The following is a 16,133-nucleotide window of genomic DNA, read 5'->3' on the forward strand; positions in this document are numbered from 1 at the left end:
CTAAAAGTAATGAGCTTATAACCTCTTATTTCTAGATATAAATAGGTGCACAAAGCTCAATTTAGGACCTTTGATATCCTAGCTGCCTAGTTTGCTGTAAACTCGCGAGCAAGAGTTCGGATTTGTCACAATAGTTTTTTATTGCAATAACCAACCCGGATTCCATGCTCGCGTGTTTAAAAACTACAACATTAAAAATACGAACAAGTGTGAATCGGACTCGCACAGAAAGGGTTCCGTACCATAGTACAATAAATAACCATTTTTATTGGTGGCAATTTTGGAATTTTTATTATTTGTTATTGTAGTGGCAACAGAAGTACACATTCTGTGAAAATTTCAGGTATCTACCTATCATGGTTCACGAGATGCAGCCCGCTGACAGACAGACACTGGATGGACGGACGGATGCACTCTTCGGATACGATACCCTAAAAAAACAAGGCCAGCTAAAACAAACAAATGTCTGACATCAGCTCGTAAAAGACTGAAAGTGGGCCTTGTTAGGCTTTGTAGCCTTGCTTTAACAGACTAACGCCATATAATAATATTATGGTGACATGACTCATCATTACATCCAACAGATTCAAGAACCTAGTTATTTTCAACACAATTACTTAGTAAGTACACTGACTAAACACAAAAGGATATGCCGTTATCTAACTTAAACATTTTGAGTAGCTGTTGGAACCTCGGTCGAAGATAGACCATAAGTAGGTAGGTAGGTACTCTCCATACCAGTCGTGCTGTAGCTCAATGCAATGCGTCGCGATACTGCCAAGCTGTTAGTTGAACCAGTTCCAGCTTTACCTATGATACAGAGTATGTAACGGCAGCGCACATTGGCGCAGAGTCTTAGGTTAAAATCTATAGATCGCACTTTGACTTTGCGTAGACTTAAGTTTCAGTTAAAACGAGACACATTTATGCCAGCGGTATAACGCTGTCTCGTTTTAAGTGTCTTAAGTCTGAGCAAAGTCAAAGTGCGCTCTATGGATTTCAACCTTAAACAGTGCCGAGCGCTCGCGTCGCTCCCAAAGAGTTTGGGTTGCTCACGGCCCTCACTCTTTAAATTAAACATTATTTTTGAATTAACGATAAAGTTGTGCTTTTTTATTCTTGAAAACCTTTTTATATTCATTTAAAAGCTTTCATAGAAAAGACTTTTTACTCATCAACCCCGTGAGTCCACGTACCGTAAGCAAAGTAAGCGGGGTATTGTTTCCCACTATGGATTGAAATGAAATGAAAATTTAAGTAGGTATTTTCAAAAATAAGTCGTTTCATAAAATTGTGTTGGGAACCCTGAAGTAAGTTTGAAAAACCTGTATCTCAATATAATTTATAATTGCACCATTTGCACCCGAATTTTCGATCACATGGTGGCTGGATAGTTGTAAATATTCCATTTTGATAACGCCTACTAGAAGAGTAGAAACTAGAGTGTAGGCCAGGGTATTGTGTTTGCACCCGGATGCTACATGAGCTAGTGTCGCCCCTGAGTAGGACCAACAAATAAATCATTATTTAGGTACTTATTTATTAGCAAAGCGATTGAAAAATAAAATAGGTACGTGAAGAAACGGTCTTCCTCAGGGTAGGTACCTAACCTACCCTGAGGAAGACCGTTTCTTTTATTTTACGGTGTCTATGGTTTAACATCCAAAGCGTAAGATGGGATCGTCGATACGTTTACGACTTAGTTTCATGCCTACCTTGCGAAATTATGTCAAGGTCCAAAATACCATACAGTTCATGCCATCCATTGTTGTTCCGCTTCTTTTATCATCATGGGAAATTAATTCAATTAAAGTACACCATTCAATAAGCGTTATGGAGCTTAACCAAGAGATTTATTGATACGTTAACATTTGGCAGCATCTATTTCCTATCCACCATTCTTCAATGTGCCTAATGCAATTTGTCAGATGGTCAGATGCAACAATTACTTAGGTATGCTATTGTACTTTTTGATCGGAATAAATTAATCTAGATCAGGTTTCAATTTTTATCAATGCATGCCTAACGTACCTACCCACCCATTCTAAATTACCTATAGTGGTTATCAATGATAATAATGTTGTTGTGTAAGTATATTATTATAATCGAGATAACATTTGATTCATGCAATTTGATTATTGTGGTAGGATCTTACATGCAATAAAACCTACCACCGGGATTGGATCTAAATCTTTTCATACACTTCCAATTTATATAAATGTTGGATTTATGTCACGACTTTAGCATTAACTTAGTTACTTACCATAATTTAAATGAACATGAACGCAAATGAATAAATATGCATTCATAGGCCTTTTATTATTTTATTAAAAAAAGAGCATAGGTACAAGCAAGCAAATCACCTGTTGATAAGTGATTACCGCCGTCTATGACTTCTTTAGCACCCAAGGTAGATACTATAACTAGGTCTTTTGAGATATTTGCAGCATGCAGTTAGTTATTATGATGCTATCCGGTAAGGGTTTTTGAAAATTCAACCCCCAAGGGGATAAAATAGGGGTCTGAAATTTGTGTAGTCCACGCGGACGACGTAGCGGGCATAAGTTAGTAGGTATATAAATCCAAAACAACAATAGGTACCGTATTTCGTAATAATTATCAAAATAATCAACAGATTAATTACCACAATAGTTTGTACCTACTAAAAAACAGGTGGATTAGTTAAGATAAGAATATCCCAATTTCGAAATCGCAAGAAGATAGACTCGCGCTTAATCAATTGATTCACGGCCAAACTTGCGTGATATATAATCCTAAGACCTTAGACGAAAATGTAGAGCATACAGTTGTTAGCTTACAGCCATGAAAATTGTGGTCTTTTTTCTCACGGTAATTGCAGTTGGAAGGACCAATGGTAAGGTGCAAACAAACTGCTCAGTTGGTGTATCGCGAGTCGCATTGGGATGGTGCCTATGTCAAAAATACTCGTAAATTACTTCCTAGTAATTATTATTAGATAGAGATTCTTCCAAAATTCACTAAATCCACGCCCAATGTTAGTTTTAAGTATTTAACTAAAAAAGTTCGTCAAATAATGTTTATTACGTCACATCTATGTATTTCATACTAAGCGAGCGTTTTGACGTTAGATAAAGTCGCTGGCCTGCCTTGCCTAGTAGGCATAGGCATAATCTCTATTCGCAATGCAATCTAGCGTAACAATGCCCCATCACATATGCGTGGACTGGCACTGGTTGTCACGAGCCGCATGCGAGTGGTTACGACTTACGTTCAAAACCTATCACGTATAACCGAACTCCGCACTTGTTCTCAGTGTTTACGCAGGAGTGTCCAAGTAAGAACAAAAACAATAATGTACGGAGTTCGTTACTGCACTAGTACTGTAGTAGGTACCTACTACGGTAACTTTAGGTTTTAAACGTAACCACTTCAACTCGTGACAACCAATGCTAGTGTAGGTAGGTATCATAGGTATGCATAAGCGGCTGCCTGGAGAGCCAGAGATAAGACAGACTAATAAGACAGACGGTAGTTTTTCATAAATATAAAATTTATAGCTCCGATCATTCTGTGACATTACAACATGCCACGTCACTGAAGTTTATTCGCACTAGAGAAGCCCCAATTTTTTTAATAAATCGACTTAAAATACCAAAACACTTTTCCATCGTTCCCACTTGCCAGATGCGGGAAGGCAATTTATGAACTGATAAGTCAGATGGATTTTTAAATGTTCTGATAAAGATTTTCACTAGGTTACTTATTTTATAGAACAAGATATCAATGTGTGTGTGAATGTTTCTATAATTTTTTAATTTAAACCTTTTTTTGCTTCTGCGTAGTTAGATTCTATTTACCTTCCTACAAAGTTTGCTATGACTTCTCTGTAAATCTTTAGTATTGATTACCTAACTGTTTGTCCTGTATAAAAATACCTAATATCTAGATAATTTTTGTTTAGATGTTCCGTTTCAATGTACACTTGATCGTCAATTTAATAGCAGTGCAATAATACGACAGCTCTTCGAAATGCTGAAATATTTTATAAAAAATGGAAACTCTGAAAAAGATTTGCCGATTTTGGATCCATTTCATTTCAAATACACAGACGTGGAATTTTCTTCGCCTGCAAATACATTGAGGTAAAGATAATTAAGAAATTATCTATAATATTGATCGCAACCTATTTATTGTATGTACCTACCTGTATTTTAGACTAAGTACCTACTTGCCTACTTAGATTTTTTATTTTATTTTAGCTTATACGCTGGTTTTGCTAATGGAGTTTTAAGTGGGCTTGGGGACTACCAACTACATAAATCAGAGTTTATAAGAAATGAAATTGCCATGGATTTATGTTTAAATTTTCCAGTTATCCTATTTAAATCAGGTACAAATTTACTTATATATTAGAAACTAGTTGTTGCCCGCGACTTCGTCCGCGTCCCGCGGGAACTGCTAATCTTTGTTTGAAAGTATAAGCTTATTTATTGGTCTATAATTTTTTTTAACAAGTACTTTTTGGTTTCCCAGAACATTATGAAATGGAAGGCGAAATCTATGATTCTATACCATTAGCTGGAATGGGGAGATTTGAGTAAGAATTTAAGTTAAAACTATTAAATTCCCATGCCTACCTACTAGTTCAATGATCTCAAGCCTGGTTGCCGCAGTGCAGTGGACGTCTGTCTATCGGTTGAAATGCTGGTGATTCGATGTGATAATATTTTCTTCTTTTTGAAACTCAAGTGATGCTTACAATTGACGTAATACTTATACCTACTAATTTTTTGCGCAACGGATCAGCCTGTCTGTCCAACACGGAAATGCAGCCAGTATTCTTGGCACCATCCCACGCGGATATGATTTTTATAGTAATTAAATAAAGGCTAGCTTTAAGTTCTATATTATTTTCAATTAAAAGTCAGTAAAAAGTTATTTTCAATTAAATATGTACCTATATAGTTTTTTTTTCAATATTTACAGATTCGACATTTACAATTTTACATTTTGTGGTAAAACATTCTTGAAGCAGTCTGATAATGGAAAGTCTATATTGATAAAAAATATCACCAATCCCAGTTTCAGCATAGACCTAATTGAAGTAAGTAACTTTAATAGACCTAGTAATGGTGAGGGAGTTGATAAAATCAAATCATCAGCTCGTGTGCCAGAAATTGATGGGTATCGTAAAATAAAAATTACTAAAGTCAACTTCTGGCATGCGGGCTACAGCATACTTACAAGTTAACAATTGTCACTGCTTTTTACGTAAATAAAAATAAAATTGCTCATTTGCTCGCGTCTGGCACTTTTTCACAAATGCTCCTTGAAAAGACGCAATTACGAATTCTATAGCACCTTTTACGAGTAATTACTTAGTTGTTAAATATACCTATATATTTCAAAACTTTAATTAGAGGAAGCATTATTATAGAATAGAGCCTAAAACAGTAGTACCAATTTTTTTCTTCTATTATCTGTCTGGGCACATTTGACGCTAAAATTACTGAACGGATTTGAACATAACTTTTACGTATAGCTAATCTTACTCCGGAAATATAAGTATGAAAATTCGGATTTCCATCTGTGCTTTTCCTGTAAAACACTGGTTTAAACTACATTCTTAGAGTAAAATAGATCCAAGTCAAAATCACGCATTGTTGCGTAAAACTGTCGTAACAGATTTTATGGCTGAGTACAATTAAATACAATAAGGCTATAAACTAGGCAAGATCGGACATGGGACAGGCCTATTTGCGGAGATATGCTGTGAGTAATAAAATGTAGCAGATAGAGCGTGAACAATGCAATGCGGCAATATAAAACCTATGCCAATAATATTATAGCAGTACAAAATTCTTAGGTTTGGGTAGGTATAACAAGGAAACATTATTGTATTAGGTGATGCTGCACTGCAGCCTGCTTAAATGAATGCTTCTTTAAAACTTAAGTTAGAACCTCATACCTAACAAAAATCAAAATATTACTAATGTGCCTTTAAAATTTAGTTATTTACCTTTTGCGAGATACATACTATAGATATACCATCACTGATCCATTTAAAAATTGGTATCCCATTAAAATCAGTAAATTATGATGACATGGCTTTCCGGTAGTAGGTACTTGTAGGTATAACTAATAGGTTAGGTACTTATAATGTAGGAAATGAATAAAAAGTGCTATACATATAACTTGTAATATATCTGCTAGAATCTAAGCTCTCTAATTAAGGAGGTTCTTGATAAGGAAGTATTTACTTTAAATTATTAACTATGAAAATGTTGAAGTGGAATCGATGAATTATTCATATCTTGTCACATTCACGGCTCTTTATAGGGATAGAGCATATCTCAAAATCTCTAGTATTATGACGACGTACCTGTGAGCGCTGGCAATCTAAAAATGGGAGGTCCTGGGTTCAAATAATTTTGAAAATTTACAATTTCTTACTTGGCTCAGTTGTAGTCGGGTGGAAGGTTTTTGCCATGGTTAGTTACCTACCATCAAAGTGATGCTGCCAAGCGATTTAGCATTTAGGTACTAATTATGAAAAACCGACATTAGCATGATGGGTAAACTGCCATACTACATAGATCGCAGTCAAGGCAATAAAATATTTTTTTCTTTTTTTTTAGCCACGGATAGAATTCGACGGCAACATAGACGACATCGTCAACGCTATGATAAGTGAGCTGCTAGCTGACTACCTCACTCGATTCAATCGGTTTATTGCTAAACTTTATACAGATCAAGTTATTGCTTTATTGAACCCGCTCTTAATTAAATTTGAATCTTGGCGAATATTAGCAACATTACTGTGATTTAATCTGTGTAACTCGTGAACTACTTTTATTTATTTATTGATCTAATCTATGGATTTCAAAGGTACGGCTACACACACGTAAGAAATATTGGTATGCCCATCATAATATCGGTTTATTATTTAATGGCTATTCAATGATTAAGTACCTACCTACAAGCAATTGATCAGTAATAACTACTATCTTCTGATCGGCGATCTTTATCTAGTAGCAATCACGCAATAAAAAATCCACATAATATTATTATCTACTCAATTAATAAGATAAATAAAATTAATTTGTTTTGTTATATTTTGTTAATTGTATTTTATTTATCCACCTGAACATACCTGCGCACTTAAAAGAAAAGTGATATTTAAAACACTAGGTAAGTAACTAAGTAGAATTTTCCTACCAGCAAATAGCAATGCTTTAGTGCTAGATTCATTCATAGAACTGAAAAGTTAAGTATATCGAAATTATATTATAATTTTTTTCAAATCAAAATTTGAAAAAAAAATATGCGACCGTGAAACAGTTAGGTATGGTCTATAATAAAAAAAAAAAACATCCTGAAACAAACAACATGTAAAAGCAGCACGACACGACATCAACCTGACCAGGGCTCCTCTAAAAGTTGTTACTAGATGCATACTTTTTGTTTCGGATTGTGTACGCTGAGTAAGAGGTTGTAGATATGTTTCGCTCTACAATATAAGGTGTATGTGTTTACGACGTCTTCAATTGGAGGGGTTAACAATTTTTTTTTTAATTAAAAATGTAGAATTTAACATAAATTCAAAAAAAATTAAAAATGTTTTGGAGGAGTAACATGGGAGATGATTTTATGAACGGGAGCTCACATCCTGATCTCCACTTGCCACTTTTCACGCACTCTCGGGCGAATATGTTGCAAGAAAATGTATTGTATACCTACCTAAAGACGTTCATACTTCACACCACCTTCACACTGTGAGGTATGCATTGGAGCATGCAGTCACACTTGTAGTCATCATAAACTGCAGTGCGATATGCTCCTCAAAGTTACGAACTATGGTAGGTATCCTAAACTCCTGCTGCCGTGTAGTTGCCGTTGCGACGCCCTGCTGGTGTGCGTTGTGTTTTAGGCCTAACTGGTATTGTTGTGTGTTATCTCTAGATACAGATCGGATCGAAAAATTTAATTTTCAGAATGAAATTGTTATTGATGCTTGTGTTATGCGGACTAGTAGCAGCCGCACCGAGTGTTGAAAAACGCGATCTAATCAATCACGGTGAGCGTTTTTTTTCTGAGTTCAGTTTAGTTTTTAATAAAATCCTAAATATTAATTATTTATTAAGTAAGTAGGTATAAAGAAAAATCTCTAATAGATAGGGAGTTGATACCAGAAAAAAAAATTATTGCGGTTCGCGTACTATAGGTATAGACGCTAGACTAGATAGAAGCTTTATAAAAATAAACTTCTGGCATACCTACCTAGATACAATTTTAGCTGCGATAATAAGCAATTGTTAATATATAATTAAAATAACGTGTTAAAATAATTGAAACACCTGACCTAAATTATTTGCTCGCGTCTGGCATTCTGTACAAATCGTTTAGCCAAGGTAAATCTTGTCGCCAGACTTTTACCTCTAACAATAAAAGTACTTACTGAAATTGCCATCAACTCCCTATTTTATTATAGGAAGGGTAGTATTATCTAGATATTTTTATTATATCAAATAGTTTACTGATTATTTGAAAAATCCTTAGCTAACTAAATACACAAATAATGCATTAATCCAAATAAAATGTTTACCTATTTTCAGAAACTCCACAGGACTTTCCTGTGCTAAATAACAACGTTGTTAACATTTTGATTCGCCAGTTCTTTAACATCCTGCGCACTGTTATTAACGACGGATTAGACGCTGCCGGGATCCCTCCGTTGGATCCTCTGAAATTGGATCACTTGCACTTGGTGGTACCGGCTGGATTTATAAAGTTAGTGTCCATTTATGATTTTTTGCACAACCATGCAAAAGGCTCAAAATCAAAATCATTTATTCAAAATAGATTGTACACTTTTGTTTTTCCGATTTATTAGATTTGAAAGATGATAGTGGTGATAATTAATTACGAAAACTTAAAACTAAAGCTACGAGGGTTCAAAACGCGCCCACGTTTGAGAAGAGCCCACAACAAACTCAGCCGGGTATCCTTTTTTTTTAAGGCTCGGGAATCTATTTGTCAGTACCTTAGGAAGGTGTGAAAGGCGCTAGTGGGTGTGCTCAAAAGCAATGACCGGTGAAAAAGTAAAGAGATTTTACAGGAGATAATGTTAAAAAGAAATAATTTAAAAATTAATGAGTAGATGGGTACCTTAATTATAAAGGGTTATGGACTTTAACGGCCGCGATGTGACGCGAGCGATATCGAATCGATTGGCGATTCGTATCGACTATCGTACGTCCTCTTGGAGTGATGCGATGCAATTCGACCGATTTGCGTAACCGGCAAACTACGACATTCATTATGTTGAGTGAATGACGTAACGGAATACTTGTCTACCTACCTACATAATATATTTACTTTAATGTTTAATCCATTATTAAGTAACATAGTCAATTCGCCAAATGCGGGAGTCGGTACACACAAGCCGTTGGACCTGCGTTCAAGGTCCAACATGTACCGCTCGTCCTTCCACTACTAAAAAAAACAGTAAAAGCAAACAAAGCATACCTACCACCAACAAAATACCACACAGGTACTATGTCCATTCCTACGCCCGCTGAACCTAACTACTCAACCGAATTTGATAAACTATACGCCATTAGAATTAGATTTCTTGATAGCGCGAGTGTGGCTACAGAAAAATCTTAAAAAATAAATGCGCTTTAATAATATGGACTGATAAAAAATATTCAGTGCAAACCACTGTAGGGAAAACCGCAGGTTTTTTTTTGAAATTTCAGTGATTTTTTTTTTTTCAAATTGAAATTCAATTACCTTACTACTAATTAGCTATTACTTATTTACCTTATTACTAAGGTAGGTAGGTACTTACCTACTTGGTTTATTTGCATACAGCCTGGACTTGGAACTGAAGGACGCCTTGGTGGCAGGCATTGGTGGATTTATCGTACACAAAAGTGATTTAGAACTCTCGGACTTCTCATTTGACATCGACATCTCTGTGCCTCAACTGGATATAAGTGCTGGTAATGTTTTAGACTACTTTTGCCCGCGACTACGTCTGCGGTACATATCCTACTAATATTATAAATGTGAAAGTGTGGATGTTTGTTACTCAATCACGCAAAAACTACTGGACAGATTTGGCAGAAATTTGGAATCGAGATAGATTATATCCTGGATTAACACATAGGGTACTTTTTATCCCGGAAAATCAAAGAGTTCTCGCGGGATTTTGAAAAATATAAATCCACGTGGACGAAGTCGCGGGCATCAGCTGGTAGGTATATAACTTATAGCCTATGTTACCTACTTCTGGATAAAGTAGCTTTCTAATGTGAAAGAAAATGTTAAAATTGATTCAATAGTTGCAGAGTTTATCGATTTCAAATAAATGAATCTTTCCTGTGCCTCGATCTGCTCAAAAAAAAATCACTCACCGATTTTAATAATTTGAACTGTTTCCAGATCTCTATGATCTTACTGGCGATATTTTGACTGCTATACCTATTTATGGAAGTGGCAAAGCAGTGTAAGTAAAACATCAACCCATAATGCGCGACAGATCGAGATGGCAATCGGGGACGGTGGGGACGTTTCGCACACCCGCACAGACCCCGCGCTAAACCGGTGCGGGATAGCGATTGTCATCTGCACCTGTCGCGATTCATCCCCATTCTAGTCTAGATAGGTAAGTAAGTACCTAATTATTGCATTATCTTATCTAATTGCAGGTTTGTCGTTGAAGGATTTAGATTTAAAGCAAAACTGTTCTTGAGACAATCGGATAATGAAAAATCTGTGATTATCGACAGGATAGAAGAAGCTATTTTCGATCTCCCGTCTGTCAAAGTAGGTATCTAGGCAGTCTAGGTCTAGGTATCACACTAATATTATAAAGGAGAAAGTTTGTATGTGTGTGTGTATGTTTGTTACTCCTTCACGCAAAAACTACTGGACGGATTGGTCTGAAATTTAGAATGGAGATAGATTATACCCTGGATTAGCACATAAGCTTCTTTTTATCCCGAAAAATCAAAGAGCTCCCACGGGAAATTTAAAAAACCTACATCCACGCGAACGAAGTCGCGGGTATCAGCTAGTAATAAATAATTAGGCGTATTAAGCTATACCTAATAATTCGTTCTATCTTATTTTAAAAGGTACCTACTCGGATTTACTTATTTGAAAAGATGCTAAACTAAACCGGTAGTTCATTGCACCTATAAAGGCCGCTGACCTTGTACCTGCACAGTAGGCGATTTTGTTTCAGTCAACTTTTCCAAGTGATTCAAATCACCTGCGTCTACTCTTGCTGTTTAACGTAGGTGAATTACTATTCACGGTATATATTCACGGTTTTAGATTTATTCCTTTACTTGTGGTAAAAGACCTACCTACCTGCCAAATTTCATGATTCTAGGTCAACGGGAAGTATCCTATAGGTTTCTTGACAGACACGACGGCCGGACGGACAGACAGACAGACAGACAACAAAGTGATCCTACAAGGGTTCGATTTTTCCTTTTGAAGTACGGAACCCTGAGGTACGATCAGACGATAGAAAAATAAATTCACCAGATGATAGAACAATCTTTATGCCAAAAGTCCTTCACTTACCTACCTATAGGTACCTCAATAAAAATGAGTTTTTACTAGTTCTAATAACTTACTATTTTGTACTTCCAGTCCAACATTAGTGGAGTCATAGGAGGAGGCGACATCGACGCTATCGTCAACGCTATAGTGGAGGAAGTGCTGGTCGATTACTCGGTTCGATTTCGCGGCGCCATTTCAAAGCTCGCTGCATACGCTTTCATCTCGATTGGAAACCCTATATTGGAACAACTCGACACTTGGCGATTCATCGAACCCTTGCTGCCCAGCTAAATAGAGAATTAAAATTTTATTTCATGTTAATATGTTACCTATAAATTATATGTAAATTTTGAATTTTCTGACTTTCATTTCTTTCAAATATAGGTAAGTAGTTACCTAATACCTACTTATTATTTATTACATCTGACTAGGAAATGCGGTGAAAAATAGCACACTTGGTTATAGAGAGAGAGCCAGCAAGGGTCAGACCTTCGTTATTTTATAAAAACTGAAAGTTTCCTGCGTATCGTCCCGAACAATGGGAAGGACGATCAGTGATTAAGCATGAAGTTTGGATCATGGTGGCTTTGGGAGGTTAAGAAAATGTAAAAAAAATCTTACGTCAAAATACAAAGTGTAATTTTTCTACAATTTTCTTCGGAACTGTATTAGAACATCATGCCTTGTTAGACACCTAAGTATCGTGGCAACCCCATGCCAGACACCCTTAAAGTTTAAAAGTTTAAGGGTGTCTGGCAGGGCTAAATAAATTTTTACTCAATCAACATATTTTTAGAGCCCATTACCATTTTAATAAGTTAGTACTCAATAACAATCTTATAGTTTTCACTACAATCATTGTTAGTGTTAATTACTGTTTAGGAAATAAATAAAACGAAAACCTTGTTAAATAGGTATAAAGGGTCCTGTCACGGGTTTAATAGGTACCTAGGTAAGTATAATTTCATCGAACGTAAGAATAACTTCATAATTTCACTTTACTTCACAGTAGATCACATCTTCACCACACTTCTCGACACAACCCCGAACTGTCCATTTTATAGCCTTCTGCACAAGCCTTTTTAATCACTGGAGAGTCTTCATACACTAGATCCCGTACTATGAAGTCGTATTCTTGTACAGTATCATCAAAAACATCTTGGATTATTGATGCAAAAGCGCCATTTATTAACAGCGTAAATAACATAGCGGCGATCAACATTTTGGCACACATTTTGGAGTTTTCAATTTCGAGTGGAAGCTGGGTTCTGTAGGTAGGTAAGTATATATAGTATTTTAACTTTAAATTCTGTTCAAGTGTGAGTCGGATTGGCACAGGAAGGGTTTCGTTCCTACCACTGTACAAGAAATAACTTATAACACTTTTTTGGGTTCCGTACCTCAAAAGGAAAAACGGAACCCTTATAGGATCACTTCTTTGTCTGTCTGTCTGTCTGTCTCTCCGTCTGTCGTGTCTGTCAAGAAAACCTATACCTAGCGTACTTCCCATTGATTTAGAATCATGAAAGGCAGGGAGGTAGGTCTTATAGCACAAGTAAAGGAAAATTTAGAAAACCGTGAATGACCGTGTGGTCATAATTATCACCAAAAAAAATTAAATGTGTTTCAATATTCAAAGATAACTATACCGAGTGGGGTATCATATGAAAGGGTTTTACCTGCACATTCTAAAACAGATTTTTATTTATTTTTATGCATAATAGTTTTTGATTTATCCTGTAAAATGTCAGAAATAAATACCCGAGTATGAAACCCTCGGTGCGCGAGTCTGACTCGCACTTGACTGGTTTTTTTTTTATGTGACCACAAATTCACGTATTCAGATTTTTTCCTTTACTTGTGCTGTAAGACTGCTACGTCTGCCAAATTTTATGATTCTGAGCCAACGGTACCTACCCTATAGGTTTTGATTCCCTTAATGGGTCTTGACAGACAAGCAACCGAGTGATCCCATTCCGTTCCTTTTTTCTCTGGAGATAAGGAACCCTAAAAACTAAGGTCAAATCGTATGTTTCCGTTCAATGATGATTGATGTGCCCACGCATTGCATCCGCAAATTTTGGTGATAACACATAATGTACATAAGTACTATATATGGTAACAAAGACTATATGAAAATAAGACAAAGATAAAAACCGCAAAAACTTGTATTTTTCATCAAATAATACCTACACTTGTTTTGGAAAACTGGATTATGTCAAAAAATTGGAGCTTTCACATTAGGTACATTATAATAATTATAATCAAGTAGGAACATGCAGCACGTATCCTAATTATTCCTTTACATAGTATGAAACTTGAAAAAGTACTTTAAAAAATATTTGGATTTTTAAATCTAAATTATGTAAGTTTTCTAGAAAGGCTTAGTGAAAAACACAGTGTAAAAAATAATTTTTGCGCCTCTATGATTATTGATTAGTAGTTATAATTAATGGCATACCATACATGTTGCATTCCAATTTCAGACCCAGGTTCTATTGATCTAAACTTGTAAAGTAGAATTATTTTGTTTACAAGACATCTTAAACAACTAAATAATAGATTATAATATTTGGAGCTGCTATAGAATAACAATATAATTTTTACCTTTATCAACAAGTTATATAATTTAATCAAAATATTATAAAATCACGTTAGTAACAAATATTGAGAGCTACAAATTAGTCAAAAATTCTGTAGTTTTATAATGTAGGTTCTCATGATTTTTATGAATTAATAAATAAGTGTTAGCAATTTATTGGTAGATTTAAAAATAATAAGTCTAAATTTATTAGTACTTTTATAGTAAGCTGGATGCCTGCATCTTCATCCGCATGCATTTAGTTGAATCATGCTTAACAAAAAACATGTATTTTTTGTGGCTATCATACCGAAACTGCATTTAACCAAATTGGTTGCAGTTTAGTAACACTACCATGTCAGAATTTATAATCAGAGTCCAAACTCCAAGTGACTGTAGTTGCATCAACAGTTACATGCAATAGCAAACATTGTAACTATTTCAATTTACTTATATAGGCCCAGTTTGAATACACAACACATTGCTTATTCTACTTTAAATTTTATTACAGTACTAGATGATGCCCACAACATCACACTAATCACACTAATATTATAAAGGCGAAAGTTTGTATGTGTGTGTGTGTGTGTGTGTGTGTGTGTGTGTGTGTGTGTGTGTATGTTTGTTACTCCTTCACGCACAAACTACTGGACGGATTTGGCTGAAATTTGGAATGGAGATAGATAATATCCAGGATTAGCACATAGGCTACTTTTTATCCCGGAAAATCAAAGAGTTCTCACGGGATTTCAAAAAACCTAAATCCACGCGGACGAAGTCGCGGGCATCATCTAGTTGTATGAATATGTTTTCAAAAATCCAGTGGGAATTTTTAATTTTTTGGGACAAAAAGTAGCCTATATCTATCGCCAGGATGAAAGCTAACTCTGTACCAAATTTCGTCAGGTACAGAGGTAGCTTGCCTGGAATTTGGCATTTTTATCCCAGAAAAGCAGTGTTCCCACAGGATTTTTAACCTGAATCCACGCGGATGACGGTGCAGACATTATCTAGTGTAATAATAATAATTCAAAATAGTTATTATTTCTAAAAACATAACATGAATAAATTTTTAAAAAAATATACTTATCTACAGAGTGTAGTATAGAATAGAACTTAACTGTTATAGAAGATCATTAGAAGGTACATAGTTACACCATTTTAGATTTTGGTGATGGTGGTGTTGGCCTTTCCTTTGGTGATGGTGGTGTTTGCCTCTCCCTAGGTTGTGGTGGTTTTTGCCTCTCTCGTGGTTGCGGGGGAGGATGTGCTGTGGCGCGACGGGGCTCAGGCGGCGGCTGTCGAGGCCTCGGCTCCGGAGGTGGATGTCGTTCACGAGGCATATACTTTTGACTTATCTTTGATTCATCGTCCATTGCAGCTTGGAAATGAAATGAATAGGTATGTGTTAATTAACACATTTTTAAGTACCTAACTGGAAATTCCGACTTGTAGGTAAGCATATACCTATTGTTTAACTGAATGGCTAGACAGAGACTAGAGAGCAAGGAAAGGAATATACTACCCTCGAAAGAAAATAATCACTACGTGTGGCCAGATAGACAAGAGCTTTCAAATTACATATTTCTTAGTAGTAGAGTACTAAAGAAAAACTCACTATTTCTCAGGCAGTGTTCAAATACTGTGGTACTTATAATTTAAGTGTTGTAATCGTTATTCAAGATTTTTATAGATAATGTATAATTTTAATTTATTTTCGTATTTTAGATTTTTTGTTTTCTTTGTTGTTGTTTACATTTTAATTTTTGACATTGACATTATTGACAATCACAGAACACTTTTGTCATAGGCACTTTTTTTTTTCTCTCGTCTGGCTTTACAAAGATTAGCTAATGTCAAGTTTATATTTGTAACAAGTTAGGGAAACTATGTACAAGGGGCCCCGTCTGTGCCAGCGCTCGCCAACACACGCGCGGCACTCCCTTAGAGCGCTTTCCAGTCAGTTTTAACAAAAAAAAAAAAAACACTC

General features: G+C 35.6%; 1 protein-coding gene across 1 annotated transcript; it reads left to right on the plus strand.

The window, feature by feature from the left end:
* The first annotated feature begins 761 nt into the window (after positions 1-761).
* LOC123864709 lies at positions 762-11,853 on the plus strand. The gene is made up of 12 exons (XM_045905331.1): positions 762-822; positions 3,944-4,124; positions 4,242-4,372; positions 4,516-4,579; positions 4,969-5,086; positions 6,621-6,802; positions 7,977-8,059; positions 8,598-8,772; positions 9,859-9,989; positions 10,432-10,495; positions 10,698-10,815; positions 11,653-11,853. Exons 1-12 carry the CDS (start codon positions 762-764, stop codon positions 11,851-11,853), a joined length of 1,509 nt encoding a protein of 502 aa, XP_045761287.1.
* Positions 11,854-16,133: the final 4,280 nt, after the last annotated feature.

Source organism: Maniola jurtina, chromosome 4 (genome assembly GCF_905333055.1).
Source record: "Maniola jurtina chromosome 4, ilManJurt1.1, whole genome shotgun sequence".
In the NCBI taxonomy this organism is placed as follows: domain Eukaryota; kingdom Metazoa; phylum Arthropoda; class Insecta; order Lepidoptera; family Nymphalidae; genus Maniola; species Maniola jurtina.

Coding starts and splice junctions, on each gene's coding strand:
- LOC123864709 (XM_045905331.1), top strand. CDS start 762: ATGCGTCGCGATACTGCCAAGCTGTTAGTTGAACCAGTTCCAGCTTTA. Junction 8,773..9,858: donor GTACCGGCTGGATTTATAAA/GTTAGTGTCCAT, acceptor ATTTGCATACAG/CCTGGACTTGGAACTGAAGG. Junction 9,990..10,431: donor TCAACTGGATATAAGTGCTG/GTAATGTTTTAG, acceptor AACTGTTTCCAG/ATCTCTATGATCTTACTGGC.